This window comes from Bombus vancouverensis, chromosome 11 (genome assembly GCF_051014615.1).
Source record: "Bombus vancouverensis nearcticus chromosome 11, iyBomVanc1_principal, whole genome shotgun sequence".
Taxonomy (NCBI): domain Eukaryota; kingdom Metazoa; phylum Arthropoda; class Insecta; order Hymenoptera; family Apidae; genus Bombus; species Bombus vancouverensis.
In genome coordinates, this window is record NC_134921.1 from 8,677,607 (window position 1) to 8,699,847 (window position 22,241).

Below are 22,241 nucleotides of genomic sequence, written 5' to 3' on the forward strand. Positions count from 1 at the left end.
CTCTAAATTCCTGTAATCTTGGCGCTTTTGCAACACTAAACGCAGAGGAAACATTGCGACACATCTACTATCGTTGCTATTAACAACCAAAGTTTCGCTCAAGCTCCTCCTACTCATATTTTCTACGATACTGTACCTACTCGCGTAGGAATTTAGTAACGCATAATTGATATTGCTTTCCACGGAATTAAGAAATTTCCAGGTTCTCTTCTCTGATGGAATCTCCACATCGACTTTGTTAAGGATTAAGATGGACTGAAACATTTGGTCAAAGCGAAGAGAAGCATCGTTAGCTGGAAAATCTGCTACCGGAAGCGATATCGGATAGCGGATGGAGTTATAAGCATCTAAGCAACTCGTTACGGTGGAATCATGCTGGCACGATAGAAAAAAGTATTACCACGAAAATCCACGAGTTCGGTTAACGAGGTCACCCAGCACCGCCGTTAATGTTTTTCACGCGACAGAAATGCACTCTTTTATATTCTCTTTCTTTCCGTGAATCGTGAATTTTTATTGATGGCAGTTTTATATAGTGTACGTGAAGGTATAAGCAGCGGAAATCTCATTAGACCGCTCTTGGCCCATGGTATCCAAGTCGTTTCGAGTTGCTTGTTAAAGTGCCGCAAGAATGTCGTCATCTCCTTGTCATCCTCTTATACATATATTGTTAGCTCAGCTTGCAAATAGATAAAAATCCATAACTGTTATAAAACTCTGTAAGTGCAATAATTAAAGTTCTGATAATTCCAACTAAATTTTGCCTATTCTCGATTACTCGACTTTCCACATGTTCCATGTTCTGAAATATACAAATATTCTAATACGGCTTGGTTCCAAGCTATTCTGATTGAATTTTATTGAACTGAACGGTATTCTACCGTAACTGATTCGCAGAGATGCATCTCTTTCAAAATTGTCCATTCATGACTATCCGAGAGATTCGCGCACTTTCGGATGAGGTATTATCTCCACATAAACGGCGAGCGATCTTCAAATTGCCTTAGACCGCGGATCTTTATGCAAATTCATGTTGTGATGGACAGAATCAACGAATACGTAATCTAAATTGAGATTTGTTTCCCGTTGCAAATATTACAAGGGCTACTTTACTACCACGTATTTGAGTTCATCCCCGTTAACAAATAGAATAAATCAATAAACTATTGTGAAAGGCAGCATCATTCTCTCGTATCAATGGAATGTCGAATGCAATACAAATAAATGTAGATAACATTTCCTTAACATATACGTAAAATTCATCTTCCTTATCCTGTTCCCATAGCATTTCCCTAGAAGAGACACTTTAGCTCTCAGCCATTCCGAAAAACACGTATTTCCAGCGTGCAATTTCCTTGAAACCAGACGTTTCCATGCCCACGGGGATCATTTCCCCATTTACCTCCGTGTTCCGCTCTATTTGCAGAGAAACTTTCACTAACGCGAATTTCTTTTACAATTTCCAGGGCACAAAGATTTGAGAAAGGAGGCTGAGCTGAAGCGTTTGCGGCTGTTGGCCACTGAAGACCACGATTAAGATGTGAACCACGACGGTTCGTTTCCGCAACATACGGGACCACATTGTCTTTGTCATAAGGAAGAACGAAATCGAACGTGTTCATGGCTCGGACTACGGTTTCCCCGTCTTCGTTCTTATTTTCGACCTCATGGACCACGCCGTCCGTCTCGAACGTCCTCAAGGACACTTTCGGCATCGCTTCGACCACACATTACACGAGCATCGAAAAGCAAACAAACGCGGAAGAAAAGTACACGCCGTATGAAGATCGACCGGAAACATACTTCGTGCCAATCGTGTTCCTGCTGATTCTTGTGATCGGGCTTACAGGAAATGGCGTGCTCGCGCTCACCATACTGCGCCACAGTAACATGAGGAACGTTCCCAATATTTATGTCTTTTCGTTGGCGCTCGGAGATCTCTTGGCACGTGTTTATTCTTATTCTAGATTTATTATCGATGTTTTATCATCCCTAAAATTCTCTGCTCGTGAAAACGATCAGTCCCTTTTCTTTACCATGAAATTCCTCCCTTCGATGTGCACTCAGATATTTCCCTTCCCTGCGACATAGTTTCATAGAAGGTTCATCTCTTAAACTGTCTTCGCGCGATCGTTGCTTGTCAAACTATATGTGCGTTCAGAGTAAGAAAATGTTCGTCATGTTCGAGTCAGAAAAATGTTCGAATACCATGACGAGTAAAACTTGTTCAATTTTTCTTACTGACTTGCGCAATTCGCAAATTTAGTTACAGACAATGTTTAAGCGATGTACGCTTGAAAACAGACTATTCAAACCTTTCTTTGTGACAAATATCGTGTATATTGGCAGATCGACGACTATAGTTCTCTACGAGCATATAGCTTTCAGCCATCAAAAGATCAAAAGGAAAATGGTCGATGTTAATATTCTCAGTTGCAATTATCACAATGTTTTATCGCTCATTCGATCAATTCTCATGTAATAAATATCTCCTCGTTGACTCAGATAACTCTACCATAGGGTTATTCGAATTATTTTCTCGTTTCTGATGTCTTTTTTTTACTCGGTCTAAAGCGTATGATATTTTCTCATTCTTTCATTAACATATCAAAGATTAACAGTACGTCATAATAGACAACGAGTCTACTCTATTATTCTATGCAAAATTCAACATTCAATTTTAGGATGTTTGGTTGATTCAACTAACCCTTGCTATTACAGACAGTTCTCGTTAAGCTGAGATTCCTTTTCTTCTTCAACAGTTTTCTGTTTTCATTTCAAAGAAACAGAGACTTATCGGTGCACAATGAAGACTCTCAATGAATTCTTTCCTTAGTCAGTCGAAATTTTATTCAGCTTGGAGGCTATTGTTCGAATAAAAACGTTATTGACGATTCTTTTCTGAGACAATGATTCGATATTGCGCTGCAGGTGATTCTTACGTGCGTACCATTCACTTTCACCGTATATATTGTGGATTCTTGGCCTTTTGGACTCGTGCTCTGCAAGATTTCCGAGTGCGCCAAGGATATCTCCATCGGAGTCTCTGTCTTCACTCTAACGGCACTATCGGCGGACAGATTCTTCGCTATCGTCGATCCGATGAGAAAGTTCCACGCCTCGGGTACGAGCTTCGATTTCCCATTTTCCCATCATTCTGAAATAGAGATCTTCGCGATGAAAAGCAAGAGCACGGAAAACGTTCGAAAGCTTAAGCGGCTATTCTACCTATTCTAATATGATATATTATAATAATATTCATCAGAAGACATTTGTAAATGTCACCGAAACACGAACAAATACATGTACAAAATATCCAAGGAAAATATTGTACAATTTCTCTGTACGAAAGCACGAAAGAACAGCTAAAAATACTTCAAGTAGGAATAACAATTTTTCGCCATCTCCTTCGTTTAATTCAATTCAAATAATAAATGTGTAAATGTATAAAAATAATGGAATACGGAAATAAGGATAATCGAAGTTAAACAAAGTTTCATAGTCGATTTTGATAACACATATATTCTTTTACAAGATCCTCGTCTCGTATTGAGAACGTTTTCCGCATTTTACGCCGCAATTTAATATTCCGTGGGTGGAACTATGTGCGCACCACGGATACCAAAGGAATTTATATAAAGTGAAATACGCGAATTTCGTTTGCTCTTGGATAGAAAGATATTCTATGGTATCCGCAGTGCGCCATGAAAAGAAATACTCGAGCGAATATGAATACAGATGTGATCGATGAAATCAGTCGTTTCCGACTTTTACTGTTCAAGGTACAGGAAGGCGAGCAACGCGTTTCACGGTGATCGTCGCTTCCTTGATTTGGGTATTAGCCATTATGTGCGCCATCCCGAGTTCCTTCTCCTACATCAGGGTTTTCAAAGTGAACACCAACGTGACCTTTCAAGTGAGTTCGACTAGCATCCATAAGATAATTAATTTTATCGTTCGTGCTTCAACGATCGATCGACGAAACGTCTAACACGATTTTTCTCCATTTATTCCTTTCCAATTTCCTTTGCTCGGCATCATCAGACAACTGCTGTTCCACTGTATTGTCCAAATAATTTGCACTCATCTGATCGATTCGAGGGAAGGTTTTTACATTTGTTATATGGTGTTCAATTTAAAGGCCTGCTACCCGTATCCTGCGGAGTTTGGACCGAATTATCCGAAGACGATTTTGGTCTGTCGGTTCTTCATATACTACGCTGTGCCGCTTAGTATTATTGCTTTCTTCTACATTCTTATGGCCAGACATCTGATTCACAGTACTAGGAATATTCCTGGCGAAATGCAGTGTCAGGTGAGTGGAAAAAAAGTTTTAAAGATGGGCGATAAAGATGACCATGTTTTATTTTTGCAAATGAAAAGTCGAAGAGCTCATAATTAAACTGCAAAGAGACAAAAATTTGCAATGGTAGTTTTCGAGATGAACTGCTCGATTTACGCAAAACGTTAAAATATACCACCTAATGAACAAAAATTGCTATAATCGTTTAACCAAAATGTAATAGGAAAGCTAAAAAAAAAAAGACAAATTGCCAGCAAACACGAGGATGTGATAATGATAATGATAGTGTGATAGTTATCTTCTTTCAAATTTTTCATGTTCAACTGAGGACAAAAATATTCAAACTCTCGAATTGTTTCAGAGATAAGCGATCGCTTTAATTTACGTACGCTATTCAGTACAACAGCTAGAAGTCCTATTAAACTCGATAAATATCAACTCGGTTGTGAACACAGGCCGAACTTCATTGATTCCTCTCGACAATTTTCGCGTTTTACGAACTTGAAACTTAATACACAACCAGGGGACTCGTTTAAAGTTGCCAAGAAATATTTACTCTTTTCAGTAAAGTTCTAGCAAAGTCAAGACGCAAAGTTTTCGGTTATGAAAAAAATTTATTCAACGAGAAAGAATATAAAAGAAGGGGTCATATTCTTTAATAATATCGTACACGAATTTCAGAAGTGTCACAATTCGAAACAATTAATTTTCATATTGGAAGAACGTTACGAGAAATTACAAAAATAACATTCCATCGAATAATATTAATACGATAATTTTGATGAAATAAATTTCTTTCTTAGAGTTTATTCTACTTGCTAAAATTATTTGTCTAATAAACAATGTCTCGTAAATTTCAAAATAATTTCTCGTGCTTTCTGTGAAACTTTTTTGAGTTCCGTCACTTTTGAAATACACGCGCAATATATTTTGTATCACTTTGAAACTCGTTTGGTTACAGCTAAAGCAGGTGAAAGCTCGTAAAAAAGTGGCGAAGATGGTGATGGCGTTCGTGATCGTTTTCGCAGTATGCTTCTTCCCGCAACACGTGTTTATGCTATGGTTTTACATCCACCCAACCGCCCAACAGGATTACAACACATTTTGGCATTATTTCCGGATTCTTAGCTTCTGCCTGGCATTTACCAATAGCTGCATTAATCCCATCGCGTTGTACTGCGTGAGCAGCACGTTTAGAAAATATTTCGACAGGTATTTTCTGCATTGGCAAAAATATTATTCTACAATTTAAGAAATATACGATCGATCTATTTTTAGTTTCATAACGTTGCTTTATCAAAATGTACAAAAAATCAGTTCCCATTATTTCGAGTAATATTATCCTCGTTTCGCAAGGAATTATCGTTCTTTCGGTATAAAATATTGGAAAAGAAACTAGGAAAAATATTTGACACCTGGCGCATGACTACGAACCGATCCGACCTATTTCCATAAATTTTCAAGAATCCGATAAAAATTGGTCGATTAACGGGATAATCAATGACGTTTCGCATCAGTTAATCACTATATGCGACCACAATTAATTCGTTACGTATTTTATGCTCCTCTTTAAAAATCAATCCTGGCTCAACTCGTGAAAAATTATAAAACGAATCGCTCGTTGTCATGAATATTGATTGCCGGATTGAAATATGGTTTCGGATATACTATCGGACTATCTCGTTTATAGCGATACTCCGAACCTATCCAATTTACGATTGAACGCTCAATCATATATATTTCTCAAACTTATTCTTCCCAATTCGACGTGTCAATAATTTGATCGAAAGTTAAAGATACGTTAATAAATAAGAAGCAGCACTTACTAACTTTTTATGAAATTATAGAAAATTGGATTTTATCTGAAATTATAGGAGATGGAAATTTCTCACGAAATTACATGAAATTTTGTTTTCATGAATTTTTATGAAATTATATGATATTCCTTTATTAGGAATTTGTATGGAATTATATGAAATTGATATTTTATGAAATTTTTGCAGTATCAATTTAAATCATTTATTAAAAGACATAATAATAATGATATATTTTATTATTTATATTATTTTTTAAATAGATATTCAGAATTAAAAAATAAAGGGAAAAGAAGATAGAGATAGAGGTTTAGTTTTTAACAATAATTTGCATACTTTCATCTCTAAATACATTCCAAAATTTATCACTCGTAAAATCCCTCATGAACGAATTAATACGATTTAACGAGCAAGCAAAAGTAGACGAGTATTTCGTTTTCTTCTTGTTAACTTTAAAGAGCTAACATTATTGCAGCCAACTAACAGACTAAAGTCGTTAAAGTGTAACAAACTTCGTTGCAGGTATCTGCTTTGTTGCGTGCCGAGAAGGATCCGCAGACGGCGTCGTTGTTCGTCGGACTTGAGCTCCCGGGGACGAGGTCAAAGTTTCTCGTTGATAAGTTCCAAAAGGTACGATTCTCGACGCGGTCAACGAAACACCATGCACATGTCCATCTTTGGAAACGACACCAGGACCAGTGGCCCGATCAAGGAACAGGAGACGACCATTAGTCTGACCGCGTGTCCTAACGGTATCGAGGATGGACTAAAAAGCCAGCAAAATTCCACGACGGAGCAGTCGAACATTCGCGAATGTTCGTTAAACTCCAAGGACTGAATAATTCAGCGATTTTTCAGCAACCAATGATCACGCCCGTGTGTATTCTTTTCATTTGGAAAACACTATTCGTGTCGATGGTCCAATAACTCTTAAGCGAAGATCACAGGCGAAAGATACATTAAGTCGCATTTCTCACATTTCTCGGGAGAATAATTTTGAAATTCTGTACATTGTTAGAAATTCGATGTCGAGACTAGCTTTTCATTTAGCTCTGGGATTAATCCATTAAGAAGCAATATTTGCTATCGCTGTCGATCAATTTATTTATTGAATTTCCTTCTTTAATATTATGGCTGTGAAAGGGAACTCTAAGAATTTCCTTGATACCTTTTTCGTCGTTATTGCATCCAGAAATATGAAACAAATGCTTGCAGTTCCTTTTTGCGATCACAAAATGAATTTTATAGAATTCAACGTTGGATCTTAATGGATTAAATCGACCAAACGGTTCGACATCCTAAGTTCTCCAAAGGCTAAAAATCTTTGAATCTATCAAATTATTTCCTCCCTTTGAAGATTTCATATTAAGATTTCATATTTAAAAGATCCTTTTAGCCACTATCTAGAAGCGGCATGAAAACATCAAAAATGGACTTATCATATTTTTCTCCCACATTCTTAAAGTCTTAAGCTTTAGCTCCAATTTCTGAGAGAGAGAGAGAGAGAGAGAGAGAGAGAGAGAGAAGTAGCGATCGTCCATATCTAAGACATCTGTCATTTCCTGTAAATCTTCGTCGAATATCTTGTCCCTCGAATGCACCGATATCGTCAAAACTATAGCGCTAGACAATTATTCTGTGAACTCGTGTGAAAGTATGATTTGCAGGTACAAAGACTGCGACAGTTGTACGTTTAGAGAGCACCGATTTTATGAATAAAATTCTGACAAGTAATCGTCGACGTTATTACCTAACCTCCGTCGTTTTTCTATTTTCCTTCCCAACGTTTACAAAGCGAGGTAAAATGGAACGAAATGAAAACGAAATAAAAAGTGATCGACCCATTAATTTGATTTGAAGACCCACGTATCCAGCTTCATCCGATATCTCGTGCTTTCATCTCGTTTCATCGACAATTTGATATTTGATCGCGGACAGTACAGAACGATCGAGGAAATACTCGCGCGTTACTGTCGTTCCTGCACAAAGTGTCGTTTAAAACTCAATATAAATCTAACTTCAGGGCATTGGGGGCAGCAACGGGCATCGATTGCTCTCTGGACAGAAACGAATCGTTTTCTCGCAGGATTTGTCGTCGCTGCACGCTCGGCACAAGAATCGACTTCGAAAGTCGTAGAGTCTTCTGACATTCTGTGTCGTAATCACTTTCCCATTGCACAATCGTCTTGCAAGCTGAGAGAAATGCCCGACAGTGATGTATTCAAACGACTACGACGATGGCACACTTATGAATTCTTATATTAGATGGAGCAAGAGGTACAACACGCCCATTTCACTTTCCCTCTCGTTTCTTTGTTTCTTTCGTATTTTTCGTTGCATGTTCCCGATGCTTCGCCGTATTTGAAGAACGACAGGCTAATTTAACGGATCGATTTTACGAATTCCTCTGTGCAGACTGGCCAGACTCCATCAACGTACTCTACGCATGTATCAGGAGAACGAGTATATGCATCGCGACGACAAAGGTCCGTAACCGAATCGAGCTAATTTCAATCTTCCGTTAATACGTAACTAGGTTAAAGACCGATCCAACCGTACTCATTACATTAGCGTAATCAGGCCATTGTTTGCACGATGCGACGGTAAATTACACCTCATGTCCTTTATTCGTGGCAGTTCTAGTTCTAAATTTTTGAGCAATATAGAATCTGCTAGAGGAACTACGATAAATGAATTGTTTCCTCGGGAAAAGTTAGTAGCGAAAGCGGGATGAATGAAATCTGTCCTCGTGAAGAAGTTAGAAGCGGCAACACAATGAATGAACGAACTTTGCATTCATCGAAAATTCCCGAAGTATAGTTACAAGGGATAAACGTGATTTCTCTTCGTCGGATACCCAGAAGCGTTAATTTCTTTTTGTATAAAAATTAAAAGATTTTCGAGGAAAAATTTAAGACAGATTTCAAAGATATATTGCATTCTAAATTTTTATTACACCTTAAAATCCCTTTATGTATTGTATACTGTTATCGACAAAATAGCTATAAATTTATCAAATTAAGTAATAAAACGCGTAATCCCAGAAATGCTGCGCTACGGAAAAATCTCGGATTATGTAAATTGGAATTTAGCATACGGATCAGTACAAATATTATTAGCGACGAAAGCTTCGTTAACTAATGTCTTTATTATAAATATGATATATCTGATCTATTGATTGCGTCGTAAATTAATTTTGCTTCCGCTGTCGATCTTAGAATCGATAAAAGTACTTTTGCTTCGTGAAAAATTCGCTTCGCAAACCTAATGTTAATTGAATTGTCGAAATATTCTATACTGTTCCAAAATTCTTTGTCTCTTGCGTCTCTACGTAGTAGATTTGTACGTCTTTAACGTGACAAAGTTATAAACGACATTAGTTACCTCTTGAGACATGCTCGAAATTGTCGATGAAAATTAAATTCTATGTCGCGCACGTAGTTTAGATTTCGCATCCGTGTGGAATATTTGCATTCGTTCGGTGTTAAAACCGAGGGAAATTCGTGTATCAGAGATGTTCCTTGCACCGAGCCCTAGCAACGTGGCGTCCATTTCTACCGTTAATAAAGGGAACCGTTGTGACTGTTTAATCTTCGAGCAGACAAACGATCTCGACAGAGAGCGAGGAGGTGAAAGCTGACGAGGAATTCTGCTGGAAATGCAGAGGTGAGACCGCAGACGCGGACGGCGACGCGGCCTCGTTCCCTCACATTCAAGATCTCTGTCCCGCTGACAGGAGAAGGATAGCTTTGCTGGTTAAGCAGTTAATTAAGTAAATTTCCTCTTCGGCCACTTTGTGTCACCATACATCCGTAATTAATACAAGAAGAAGTGTTTCCATTCATTTTCATTATCATCCTCTTATATCCCAGCAATGACATTTACTTCTTTCCCAATTTTTGTTCAAGCTTCACCCTTCAATTTCTCCAAATACTTTATTCCTCAATTTTTCATAGAACAGGTTATGGTACAGTCCAGGGAATTTTAGTAATTTTAATCTTTAATCGGTACGAAGTAAGAAGCTTCGAAAATTTATTTTGGATTACACCCTCGTTTATAAGCATTAAGACAAGTAAGAAGAATAAAATAAAAAAAACCAACAAAGTAAACCAACCTCAGAAAGAGGAATTAAGGAACTGATTTTGCGTAGAAAATTTTGTAATGAGATATAAAGTATATATACAGGATGAGTCACCTAGGAGTTTAAACTGAGATATTCTCGATACTGTTAATTATCTCGGAAAATGTTTCAGATAGAAGTCGAATGGTTTCTTAGTACATTAATCGATGCAGTTGTAGATTCTCAAGAGAAAATTATTAACTTACTTATGTCAACAAATTATTAGTTTAGTGGACATTTTAATTTTTAGTTCGTAAAACTTATCGTATGATAAACAAGGAAGACGCGAGGAACTGCTACCGTATTTGGTTTTCTTGCCTTTCATACTGTAAGTTTTACGAATTAAAAATTAAAGTATCTAGTAAAAGAACAGTTTCTCGACATAAGTAGGTTTATAAGTTTTCATAGAAAATCTCCAGCTGCATCGATTAACGTATTAAAAGATATATAATTCGATTAAAAAAAAACAAAGTTGATCTTCACATGACTTTTATGCACCCACCTATAAAGAAGCTAATAACATCCCCTTGAAGCCAATCAATTTTAATCTAAAACATTTTCCCATATAATTAATAGTATAGAAAATATTTCACCTTAAAAATCTAATTTATTGTAAATAGTAGATCCAAAATACCCTGTCGTTGATATTATGAACTAACACATTGAAATAAATTGGTATTTATTTTATTATTGGCTCAGTATCCAACGTAAAACTAAAATCCATTAGAATCTGTCAACTACCAATTTATTAATCTCACAGAATAGATAAAAGATGATACCTGTGGGTATCTACAGAAACTGTAGAATTAATCTCAATTCCCTTCTCAGCCACTTTATATCGCCACGCATCCGCCATCAGTAAGGAAACCGACATGTTACCATTTATTTTGTCCTTTATATCTTAAGCCACGAAATTTATTTCTGCTTCAATTCTTCTTCTACCGATATTAGTTAACTCGGACCTTAAATAAACATCGATTGCCGCGACGAATAAATCTTTATCGTAGGATCATTCAAACACTTTGTCGCCCCATTTTCATTTCTTCGTTTCTATCGCGTTCATTTCGCTCTTTCATCGATCCTCAAGATATACAGTGCGAATAAATTACAGCGTGCGCGATTACTTCCTGCAGTTGGTAATACCAGTTGGATAGTAACGGAGAGATTTATCACAAGAACTGATTAGAGAGTCAGCGATGGCTATTAAAAGTTTGACCGTGTAATTCGTGTTGGGCGTTCGAAGATAACCCTTGGGAACGATCGCGCACGCCAGACCTGCATCAGTGATTAGTCGAGATTTTTCTGTGACAATCTGCGTACTACGAGTTGGACACTGAGATCTTAATTAAGATAATGACGATTATAGTGGCTCCGTTGCTTTTTGCTTGTGAAAACAAAAACTGGGAAGGTGGAGTTATCTGAGTCACCTAAGCTTCGATCTTTTATAATTTAATCTCGAACTTTACACAGAATAATCAAGCTTATTGTTCGCTATGAATCACTATTAGTCCTTATAAATAGCGTTTACAGTAACGAAGAAATGAGAAAATATCGTGTACGCTTAGGTCTAACAAGAAAAAATATCAAAAAAAGAAAATACATATATATATATGAAAAGTGATAAGTATAGTTGTAAAAACCTTTTTCATTTCGATGAATGTATTACATTTCACTGTTTTCTTACGAGCGAGTTTAATAGTCTGATTCCAAATGTGGATCGTTTAAAAATTGTTCGTAATCGGATTTGGCGAATTACAAGGCAAACTATTTATTTAAGTGGACTCGGATAGCCCTACCTTATTTGCCAAATAGCAATTATAGCGACTACATCGTGGAAATTCCGCTGTGCGTGAAAATAAAAGTTAGCAATTGAGAATTACGTAATTAACACGGGGCAAATTAAAGAGAGAGGATTTTACGAGAATTTAACACGCGATCTCTTAACTTCACACGTACAAAATGGGAAAAGACCAAGTTTTCTCTCGTTTGCCGCGGTAAAGTAAATCGATCGGAGTTGAGACGCATTTCACGCTCAAGTTACGCGTGTAAATTTTCGCAATTCCCTGCGGTGTTTCAATATTCCGCGAAAAGATAGGTGAGTTTTTATGCAGATGCACCAAAGAAATGCGCGATGCCAAGTCCGAGTTGACAGTGAGCGAATCCGAGAAGGAAGCAATGAGGCTGCAGTACAAGAAATCCCTTGACCGCCGCGAAACCGAGAAGGAGCAATTAGAATTCCAAGTAACGCCAATTATTCTTGAATTTCTGTTTTTCCTCTCCCTTTTCTTTTTTCCCTTTTTCTCATTTTCGTCGTTTATTTTTTACTTATTTTGATATTACAAATTTATAATGACGTTTAATGATAAAGGACCCTTCATATCCCTTCATAATGTACTCGAGTGATGAAAAATTCAGAATGAACGACTCAGAAGACAATTGGGAAACTTTATGAAAAAGTCACCTATGAATTTATGGTAGATATATTCGTAGGGACCCTTGCCCTATAGTCTTCGTACGCTGCGAACAAATATCTTACGATTAGGGAGACAAATAAAGTAGTGGCCGGTTTATTGGAACAAAAATCATCGAGTAAACTGAAGACATTTGTAACGAAAAAAAGTAGTGAAACTCAACGAGTAGATAGTTATATCTTAATCATAGTGAATGTTTTAGAATATGAAATTTCTAATACAATATGGTGAATTGAAAACCACAATGATATAAGTGAGGATACTGAGAATATGAATTTAATCACTTATTTCATTTCTTAGAAATATTCCTTCAGTTTTATACTTAATTAAGAAGCGAAGATACTGAGAATATGAATTTAATCACTTATTTCATTTCTTACAAGTATTCCTTCAGTTTTATACTTAATTAAGAAGCGAAGATACTGAGAATATGAATTTAATCACTTATTTCATTTCTTACAAGTATTTCTTTAGTTTCATACTTAATTAAGATATAATTTTACACTCTGCCGTGATACGTTAAAAGGTATAATGAACTTCTTATATTAATAATCGCGAACATTGTTCTATGAAAGATACCAACTCACTTACACCACTGTGATTTCTATAATCTACCCAAGTCACTCCTGTATCACACTATGAAATATTTTGCTCTCTAATGAGAGAAAATCCAAGGCTAAAAAATAAGGGGCCAAGGGGAAGAACAAGAAAAGAAGTCGATTGTGATAAACAGGAATGTGGTGTGTAAGTTTTACCCATGTCGGTAATATGTGTCTGATAAGAACTGAGATATATGGTTGGCCCGTGAAAATAGGGTTTAACTATGGATTAGAGTTCCGATCTTGATTTGCAGTTGGTCAAGTAACTTTAAATCAAAGTTCTTCTTCGTTTGCTATACATATAGCTTTATGAGTCTACCTACGGTGTATCGACGCGGTATAATGTAATGGATTGGGAAAACTTGTGCAAAAGGATCATGCTCCGCCAGCTAAGATATCGAAGCATCGATTCACTTTCTTCATTAACCGTGGGCCATAGTTTCAACTGAACTTTGAGCCATCAGGCCAACAGTACACGGGAGTCCCTAGATTGATTTCGCTTTATCCAACTGAAATTGTTTCGGATTCGTGCTCGATGCAGTTTAACTTCCACGATCCAGCGAGGATCGATATATTCCGCGTGACGTAATCTGCGTTGGTCGTTCGTTGATTGAAATGAAAAGAGACAAAAATGAATGGAAAGTAGAAGCTTAGTAGCAGAGGTTGATACGATGATCGTTTGGTTTTGGTAGCGAAATTTTCACGTTTGCTATCTTAAGGTACCGTTAACATTCCACTTGCAATAATTTTCAATCGATTTACATTCTCACATGTCGAATACTCTATTTTAGCATTCTAAAAATGTAAATATTTAGAAGGCAAACGTCGGTGTTGGCTCAATTGGCGGATCGGTGACAGTCTTACCTCTTTGAGCAATTTAACTCAGCCTGTCTCTGATAGTTCAATGAGCAATGAGCAAAGTCAGCAAGTTGGGAGTGCAAGAGGCAACTACACGCGTTTACAGATTGCCAATGTATCGAGACACTGAGTTGCGTGCTTGTGACAGGTTGTATAACCAGAACGATCTATCTCTCTAATCTGCATCTAAGCATAGTGTACATAGATAACTTGGATTAAGTTTACGTTTTATGGAAATAAAGTAGATAACAAGAAATCGTACTTTGGCCTCAATTTTCAATCAAACATCAATTGTGCCAGTAGCATCTACGTGATCTTAGTAATTGGAAGGAAAAGAAAACTGGAATGCGTCGTTGACCGATCGATGGAAAATTACATCAACTAGTGTTTTTATTCGCTGGCTCATTTTTTCGTTAGCAAGACGTATCACAAAGTCTAGGAATACACTTTTCTCATTTTATTGACAAGAAATGTTACACAGTTTGCAAAGTAACGCGAGAAAAATATAACGTAGAGAAGAACTTCTATTTCCTACGAGCATAAAGATCAAGTCGTAAAGTTTCTGAAACTTCTCAAAATAACAATATCCCGTGTCTTAGCTGCAACAACTTAACGGTTAAAACCGAGAGATTAAGAAGAGTTCAATCTGATATCGCGTTTCATGGTCTTTTATTAGTTGAACGAAGCGCGAGGCGAGGCGAAGGAATTGAAGACTCGAATTTCACATATCTTGGAGCTGTTGACGCTACAGATCGCCACCCAAGAAAAACAATTCCTGGAGCTCACGCAGACTGTCAAGGATCTGGTGAGGGAGAAATCGCAATTGCAGAATGCCCTGGCCGAGCAACAGGGAGAAACCGATGCTCTGAAGAGCGAATCTCAAAGAACAAGGGAACTACTCGAGGCGAAGAGATTGGAACGGTGCAAAGATGACGCGAGAAAGGTTCATCAGGCTTGTCAAACCGTGGACATTGAGATCACTTCGTAAGGAAACACTATAAACGGGTCGAAAACTGTAGGATGGATTTTATTTTACGGCATAAATAAGAAAATTCCAGTAAAGTTTCATTTTTTCCTCTCGGCGAAGAAAAATACTGGTTTCTATAAAGTATGTTTATGTAGGAGATTGTAGGAAGAAAATGAACTTTACTCTCAAGTAGTGTGGTGAAAGATAAATCACAGACATAATACTCGTATATTTTCTTCAACGAGATTTTCATTTTTTTCACTAGAGTCTTGCACTTCTCGCTAGCCGCAGTAGGACTGATTTATCAGTCAAACTTTTTTTACAATATAATGTTTTATTTATTAAGTAAAGGATTGCAACCTATAAAGAGAATTATTCTACCTTTCAAATGTTATAATTAGCACTCTATTTTGAATATTTTCTATATTTTCGAATATTATGTGTATTCTATATACTTCGATCGCTGTTAAATGCTTAAATATCTACTGATTTGTCAATGATTTAACTCGCATCACACCAGTTCAGACGAGTTTCACACGTTCACTTTTATTTCATTTAAAAGGATTAGCTGTAGTTTCGAATTTTACCGCAATATTATTTCGACAGCGGCATCCCGAAGGAATCGGATAAGGAGATCATCTCGTGTCCTCCGCAAAATGTACGTATCAAGGGTAAAAACGACCTGGACGAACCTACCACAGAGGGAACGTTATTGAGAGAGCTATTCTTCAGGAAACCGAGCGTCGATGAAAGCGAAAACCTAGATATCATTCCGGTTCTGTCGGACACTGACTTGCAAGCCAAACCTACCAACTCTATTCTCTTCCCTTAATTTGTTATTGAAATACGCTCTCGTTTTAGTTAAAAACTTTTAATAAAAGTCCGAACCATTCACGCTTTATTTTCTTAATAGAATCACAAAATCTTATTCGTGGTAAAAATACCACGCATAGATATTCTCCCGAAACAAATCATCACATTTTATCCAAAAATCTCCATCGGTTCCTGAGAAATTCGCTTTCAAACATTTTTCGGGAAAGCGTCGTACTGGCCGATGGTAAAAAGGAAATTTCTATATCGACAACACAGATGGTATATACCATTGACTAAGAAAATTTATTAAGGACACGATAGACGTGACATTAAATGGAACTTCGCGTTTTAGATTGCGAAATACCGATCTGTCAAAAAATCAGTGTTTCTTGCGCTCTCTGTGAATATAGGAATTATCACAGTTATCACTGATAGTCTTACCGACGAGATACAGAATAAGCGTGACATTTGTGATGGCCGACTACTGATGTTTTGCTGTTTTACCGATACAATTACTAAGGATTTTTGTATCTATCGCTGCTCCATATTCGAAACCCAAGGTACGCGAATGCGCGCCTTGTTCTCACTTTTGATACCAACAGCCATCAAAGGGAAAGTTGCACCTCCGCGTACGCCAAACTCCCTTCAATTCGTGCGTTACTATCTCCACTGCGTTATCAATTTTTAGCGTTACCATCGTATTGTATTAGTAAAAGATTATATAAGATTTGTAATAGTTGTATCTATCGCACTATCTACGTCCGATAACATATAATTAATAACCGATTTGAGAGCACAAAGATGAAAATAGACGCACACTTTTAACTTCGTTTCATTTTTCTATTTTATTGCTGCAATGGTATGTTAAATTGAATCGAATGATTGAACATTTAATTGAAATGTACCTGCTATATCTTCCATATGTTGCATTTCTTCTTAGGACTCATAGGGCTGCCCAGAGGACAGGAAAATGTAGCTGCGAAATCCTCATTGTTCGAAAGAGCCCCTATGGATCTTAATCGTCCAATACTATGTATGTCTAATTTGGCATCTGTGACTAACGTTTGGGAATCTCTGGTTTCACACCATAACTTAAAGAAAAAGAAGAAAAATCAAATGAAAAACAAACTAAAACATAAAATACATCGAAGAAATGTTTTATTTTTTATTAAAATGCGTACATTAGCAGACGATAGGAAGAAAATTTGATCATTGTTGAACATTTCCAAGCCAGGCAGTGTTGATTCTGGTTTGCCGTTTATTATTTCTCTTCGTTTGTACGCTTTAAACGCAGTTTTTAATCCCATGGTATCTGGCATATTTTCGTCGAAAGTCTGATTGCCATAATTCTGTTCGATAATTGACATATCAGTAATACTTATGTTTGATTGTAAAATTCTTGATAAATATTTATCGCAATGATACCGTCGTGAATGAGATAAATCATTACCTTGATTTTTGGACCAGAAGATGTCCCATCTAAAGTATAGTTGTCGTACTGATCAACGAAACACTGAGCACTTTTATAGTATTGCTTCGTCATTTCATCTGGCCAGTTTATTTCCTCGCCACGTTCATTGAAAAGACGCCCTGAAAATATCTGTAAGTTAATAAAACAGTCATAAAAATGATATAAATTTTGATGAAATAGAGCTACTTACTTAGCTCGTCAAATGGATGATGCAATTCGTGTGCTAATAAAAACCCAGTCAACGCGTAATTAATCGTACTGAAGGAAAAGATATCGTAATTAAAGATTCAGTGACCGAATGAGAATTTAAAGGGAAATTTTTTTACGTACTTTGGTTGATTTCTGCTGAAAAATGGTTCCTGTAAATTCACCAAGGGTACAGCTGTACAATTAGAAAAATCAAACCTTAGTGGCTTGATACATTACGTGTGTTTAATATATACATATAGCAAAATAAATGGCACTTACTAATTGAATTCGATTGGCTCAAATAAATTGCATTGAGAGTCAAAGGATCGATAATCCATCTATACATAAAAAGACAAATAAATGCTAAGCATTAAATTATAACAATACATAATTAATGCAAATTATAAGTTCAGATTAAATTAATTTTAAATACGAATATTTACGGTTCCGCTACATCTTTATACTTCAAAAGACGCAATTCCTTGAATTTATAATATCTCTGAACCTCCAATGCATTTTCAAAATACTTCGGTCCCATTGTAAGCTGTAAATTAAAGTTAAACCATGAAACTTTCTATTCTCAAGATTATTATAAATAAAAGATTGACAAACATTTGCAGAATAATTTTCCATGATAGTCGCGTTATTATACCAATCCGGGTAACCAATATTTTTTTTTATAAACTTAATTCTTCTTAAAGCCAAATCTTTTATCTTCTTGTTCGCCCAATTCGATTCTTTAATTTGTATCTTCATTTCCTCTTCTATGTCATCCAACGCATTCAATGCCTGATTTATCAGAAAACAAAAGTCTTATCTGTATAATTTAATCTGTCGACCTAACTTATATAATTCTTAATTTGCGCCCTTATTCTATCCATGTAAATGGTACGAGAATTTTACCGTTTCTATCATGTCGTCGGAGAAATATCTTCTTACGTATTCCACGTGCGCTACGACTTTCGTTAATTCCATCTTCTTGATGCACCAGTCCGACCTACGAATAATTCGAAAATAATCGCGCCACCAGCAACCAGGTAATTCGAACGGCTAATTTAAATTAAATCACCGCCACGTGCAGCTACATACGTGCACGTCATAATCTTAATTGCGCCATATTCGTATTTTACTCGAGTCGCTGTTCTACTTTCCACAGATGCTTCAAATTTAACGTGAGATATTTTCTGATTACTTAGTGCTTTCTAGATTCTATGTCATTGGACTACGAACGCTTATGCAACTTCGTACAATCGAAGAAACAAGTTTTTAAAATTCATACAAGAAATCGGGTATTTGTAAATTTGTAAATTACAAAATTTCTATGAAAAATTCCAAATTTAGAAGTTTTTCAGTTATGAAATTCCTATAAAAAACATAGAAAAATTATAATTAAAGAACGTAGAAAGAAGTTTGCTTCACTCGCTGAATATTATAAAGAGCACTGCACCGTGTTTATTTTATACATCAGCGTACATTATGTACGTTCTGCGCATTCTTGCACTTTTAATCTTTCCACGCTACGTATACTTTAGTAAATTGTTAATTAATAAATTTAATACGATAAATAAATTTCGAGTGAAACTACTCTCAAATTTTAGTGTATTACGTGCATTAAAATTTCTTCTTCTCTATAAAACAAAATCATTCGAGTAGATGTATATCTATTATCAATAATTAACAAAAATTAGTTTCTCCTACAAGCTAAAAAAGATTTGCTTTTGAAAGCATTAAATTTCACAGAAATTCATAAACATTCGCAGTCTATGCAGCATAAGTCAATTGTAATTCATTTCGATCAATACTCAAACTCTACATTAACTTCTATGTTGATTCTATTTTATAAAAGTTCTATAATCTGTTATACGAACCTGTTTTCTTGCACGTTTGAATCATTTCCAGTCATTTTCTCATCCAATTCCCTCATTTCGTCGGTAGTCTCTGTGATCATCGATGAAACGAAGCTCCAATGAAGGTAATTCACTGTTTGACAAATAATAAGTGCATGGAACAAGTATTGTGAACAATTATATTCGTCTTAAATCATTATGATTTTACCTATGGTTCTGCTTGGAGTTTCATCGAGTAAGGGGATTAATTTCTCGTAGTAATCAGGTGAGGTTACTTTTAACATCGCGTCTTCAGAGATATCGATACCCGATTCATTAAAAATGCTCATTATCTTATCTATCCAATTTACCTGTAAGAAATACTTTTGTCAATTAACGATTCACTGAAAACCATTAAAAATAAAATATTTACCATGGATTTCTGTGTACGTGGCTTTAAATTATCGTACCATTTTTGGAAGCCTGCCACAGTCATATTTACATAATCATTTACCATACTACTTATCTGTAAATTATTGTTATAATTTTAGTCGGTGACAGAGTCCATAGTAAAGCAACTGTTTTCTAAACTAATGAAACCTTCAACAATTTCCATTCGAAATTAAATATATCTTCAATTTCCTCTTCTAACTGGCTGCTTGTTGTATTAAATCCTCCAGCCTCAGCTGTTTTCGAAATTATCTTCACAATGTACTTCCAATAACTAAAATCTCTTTTATCAGTGATTGTAAGTGTCACGTTGTCAGCTTCGAAAAATTCTTCGAGCATCCACGAATACGCTGGCATGTCGGGAACGTCTAACTAGAAATGTTTGAAGGAATTTGCAAAATTGTTACGTACGAACAGAATCGATTACTCACAACCACAGTCTCCTCTTTGGTATCACCATACGCCGTGACTCGGACATCATGCAACAAATTAGATCCTCTTAAATGAGCATAATAATCGTCGATATTCTGCCATTTCTGTTCACTGTCGTTCCACTTGTTTTTTCCTATTATTATCGGCCATCCACCGATTTCATTCAATATGAAGAGTATCGGTTCCATGCCTCGCTTATTCATATCCTCTACGAGCAGTGGAAAATTATCGAACCGATACAATTTTCATGGATAATCTCTTTATAATGAAATTTAACAACATTTCCAATCGTTAAAGTATAATATCCTACAAAACCGGGGCAAAGTACCAGAACGGTCAAAATTAGCGATGTCTACTTTTTTATAGAACTTTTATGGATAATTATTATAACTTTCATGAAATCTTAACTTCTTCTAGATGTTTTATAACTTTACAAAATTTACAACAATTTCTACTTTGGATAGAAATTTTATAGCGTACAAGTCTTATGATTTCCCATTTTTTCCATAGAAAATTCATAAATTTACAAAACGTTAACATTTATGTATTTTGTATTTTTTATGCGTTTCTTCAATTAGCTTTCATTTCAGTTTCTCTGGTATTTTATATTTAAGTCACCAGTATTAATTTCGAATTAATTATTGTCTATCGTGTAGTGGCCAATCGTTTATAAATTAGTAATTTAATTAGATCACTACCTGTGTTCATACAAGTTTTGTACCATTGTTTCGCAACCTTTACCGGTGAGGTTTCGTCGCCTCGCAGCTTCATCTTCATCATTTCTGCAAAATTCTGTTCGTCATCCCCAAAGGGAATTTACGAAACGGGTGAAACTTACCCTCGATTCTTCTTTTGTTCTCGTTGTCAGAAATGGCTCGCAATTGCCAGGAATTCTCTCCAAGTGGAAGCGAATGTATCGTTGGCCAGTTGCCGCATGCATATTCATAGAAGTCCACGCAGGGATCCGCGGATGCGTTCATGTTCGTTAGTATCCTCGTAGCTGTTTTATACGATCGTCAAAGAAAACGTTCCCTTATTATTTTCTCCCAGCTGTTTTCTATTTTGAATAAAACTTTACCGAATCTTTTACACTCCTCAGTTAAACACACGGAACGCCCATCGTTTGTTACATCGGTCGCTCTTGCATCGATGAAAATGATCAAAGAGGATCTGTATAACAACTGAGAATGATTTTGTCTGATTCTACATAATTGTCGTAATAGTGTAATTGAAATGAAATAATTTGAATAAAAAGGAAAATAAATTGAATTGTTACGTACAGGCAAATTTCAAGCAACATCGTCTGCGAAATAATACCGTTAATGTTCACGACAATACTAATTATCGAATCTGAATTTCCAGCGTTTATTACAGAGCCAAATAGCCGATAATAATTTTATATCACGGAGGCGTTATACGATATCTCTATTAATTGGTCACTCGAATGATTTTTGCATCGACATTTCCCCGTACATTTGTCGCCGTGCAATTCGTTGCACACTCGCCAGACAGAATTTCGAAAATAATTTCTTCTCATTGTATTATCAGAAAATCAAATCGTACAACGTATTTCATTTCTATCTATCGGTTGCCTCTAAAAAGATATTTCAGAAACGTTTAGCGCCTCTGTCAGCTTTTAAACGAAACATCGATTGTTAATATCGCGAATTGCTGATTAGGAGTAATAGTATCAGTATTTCCTGGCCAGTGACTCGAACATTTCTGCATATATCGCAACTGTAATGTTTCATTAGACTCTGTTTGCTTTGGTAATGTTCCACTGTCGTCGAAAATAATAAAGACATATTGTCCAATTACGAGAGGGAACATTCGTTATATTATTCGATCGATGTGTCGCCGCTAATAATTATCGCTCATCAGTATGTTCGACGGTGAAATATGGCATGGTAACCGTCGAACAATTCATT

General features: G+C 36.1%; 2 protein-coding genes across 5 annotated transcripts in view; one reads left to right on the forward strand and one right to left on the reverse strand.

Annotated features, from left to right (window-relative positions):
• The window catches only part of LOC117153182 (neuropeptide CCHamide-1 receptor-like), a 40,523-nt gene extending 32,624 nt beyond the window's left edge, over nucleotides 1-7,899 (forward strand). For both annotated transcript variants that reach the window (XM_033326953.2, XM_033326952.2), the window contains exons 2-7: nucleotides 1,467-1,944; nucleotides 2,932-3,124; nucleotides 3,783-3,916; nucleotides 4,142-4,315; nucleotides 5,265-5,515; nucleotides 6,640-7,899. In XM_033326953.2, coding sequence (XP_033182844.2) covers nucleotides 1,621-1,944; nucleotides 2,932-3,124; nucleotides 3,783-3,916; nucleotides 4,142-4,315; nucleotides 5,265-5,515; nucleotides 6,640-6,955 — 1,392 coding nt within the window. In that variant the 5' untranslated portion in view covers nucleotides 1,467-1,620 and the 3' untranslated portion in view covers nucleotides 6,956-7,899. The remainder of the gene's footprint in view (nucleotides 1-1,466; nucleotides 1,945-2,931; nucleotides 3,125-3,782; nucleotides 3,917-4,141; nucleotides 4,316-5,264; nucleotides 5,516-6,639) is intronic.
• LOC117153204 (neprilysin-1) lies at nucleotides 4,175-21,764 on the reverse strand. Of its 3 annotated transcripts, none has more exons than XM_033326997.2 (19): nucleotides 21,594-21,764; nucleotides 21,392-21,483; nucleotides 21,152-21,313; nucleotides 21,012-21,095; nucleotides 20,313-20,521; nucleotides 20,032-20,253; nucleotides 19,865-19,957; nucleotides 19,661-19,802; nucleotides 19,474-19,585; nucleotides 18,509-18,602; nucleotides 18,218-18,394; nucleotides 18,049-18,149; nucleotides 17,885-17,943; nucleotides 17,747-17,798; nucleotides 17,607-17,674; nucleotides 17,396-17,535; nucleotides 17,127-17,294; nucleotides 16,851-17,036; nucleotides 4,175-4,295 (listed from the first exon to the last, which is right to left on the reverse strand). In XM_033326997.2, exons 1-18 carry the CDS (start codon nucleotides 21,611-21,613, stop codon nucleotides 16,854-16,856), a joined length of 2,178 nt encoding a protein of 725 aa, XP_033182888.2. In that variant the 5' UTR covers nucleotides 21,614-21,764; the 3' UTR covers nucleotides 4,175-4,295; nucleotides 16,851-16,853. The 3 variants fall into 3 exon arrangements, with proteins under 3 accessions (XP_033182888.2, XP_076478832.1, XP_076478833.1); XM_076622717.1 differs by lacking the exon at nucleotides 4,175-4,295 and adding an exon at nucleotides 15,644-16,614 and having other exon boundaries at nucleotides 21,594-21,763; XM_076622718.1 differs by lacking the exon at nucleotides 4,175-4,295 and adding an exon at nucleotides 15,644-16,614 and having other exon boundaries at nucleotides 21,392-21,494; nucleotides 21,594-21,642.
• Between the last annotated feature and the right edge of the window lie 477 nt (nucleotides 21,765-22,241).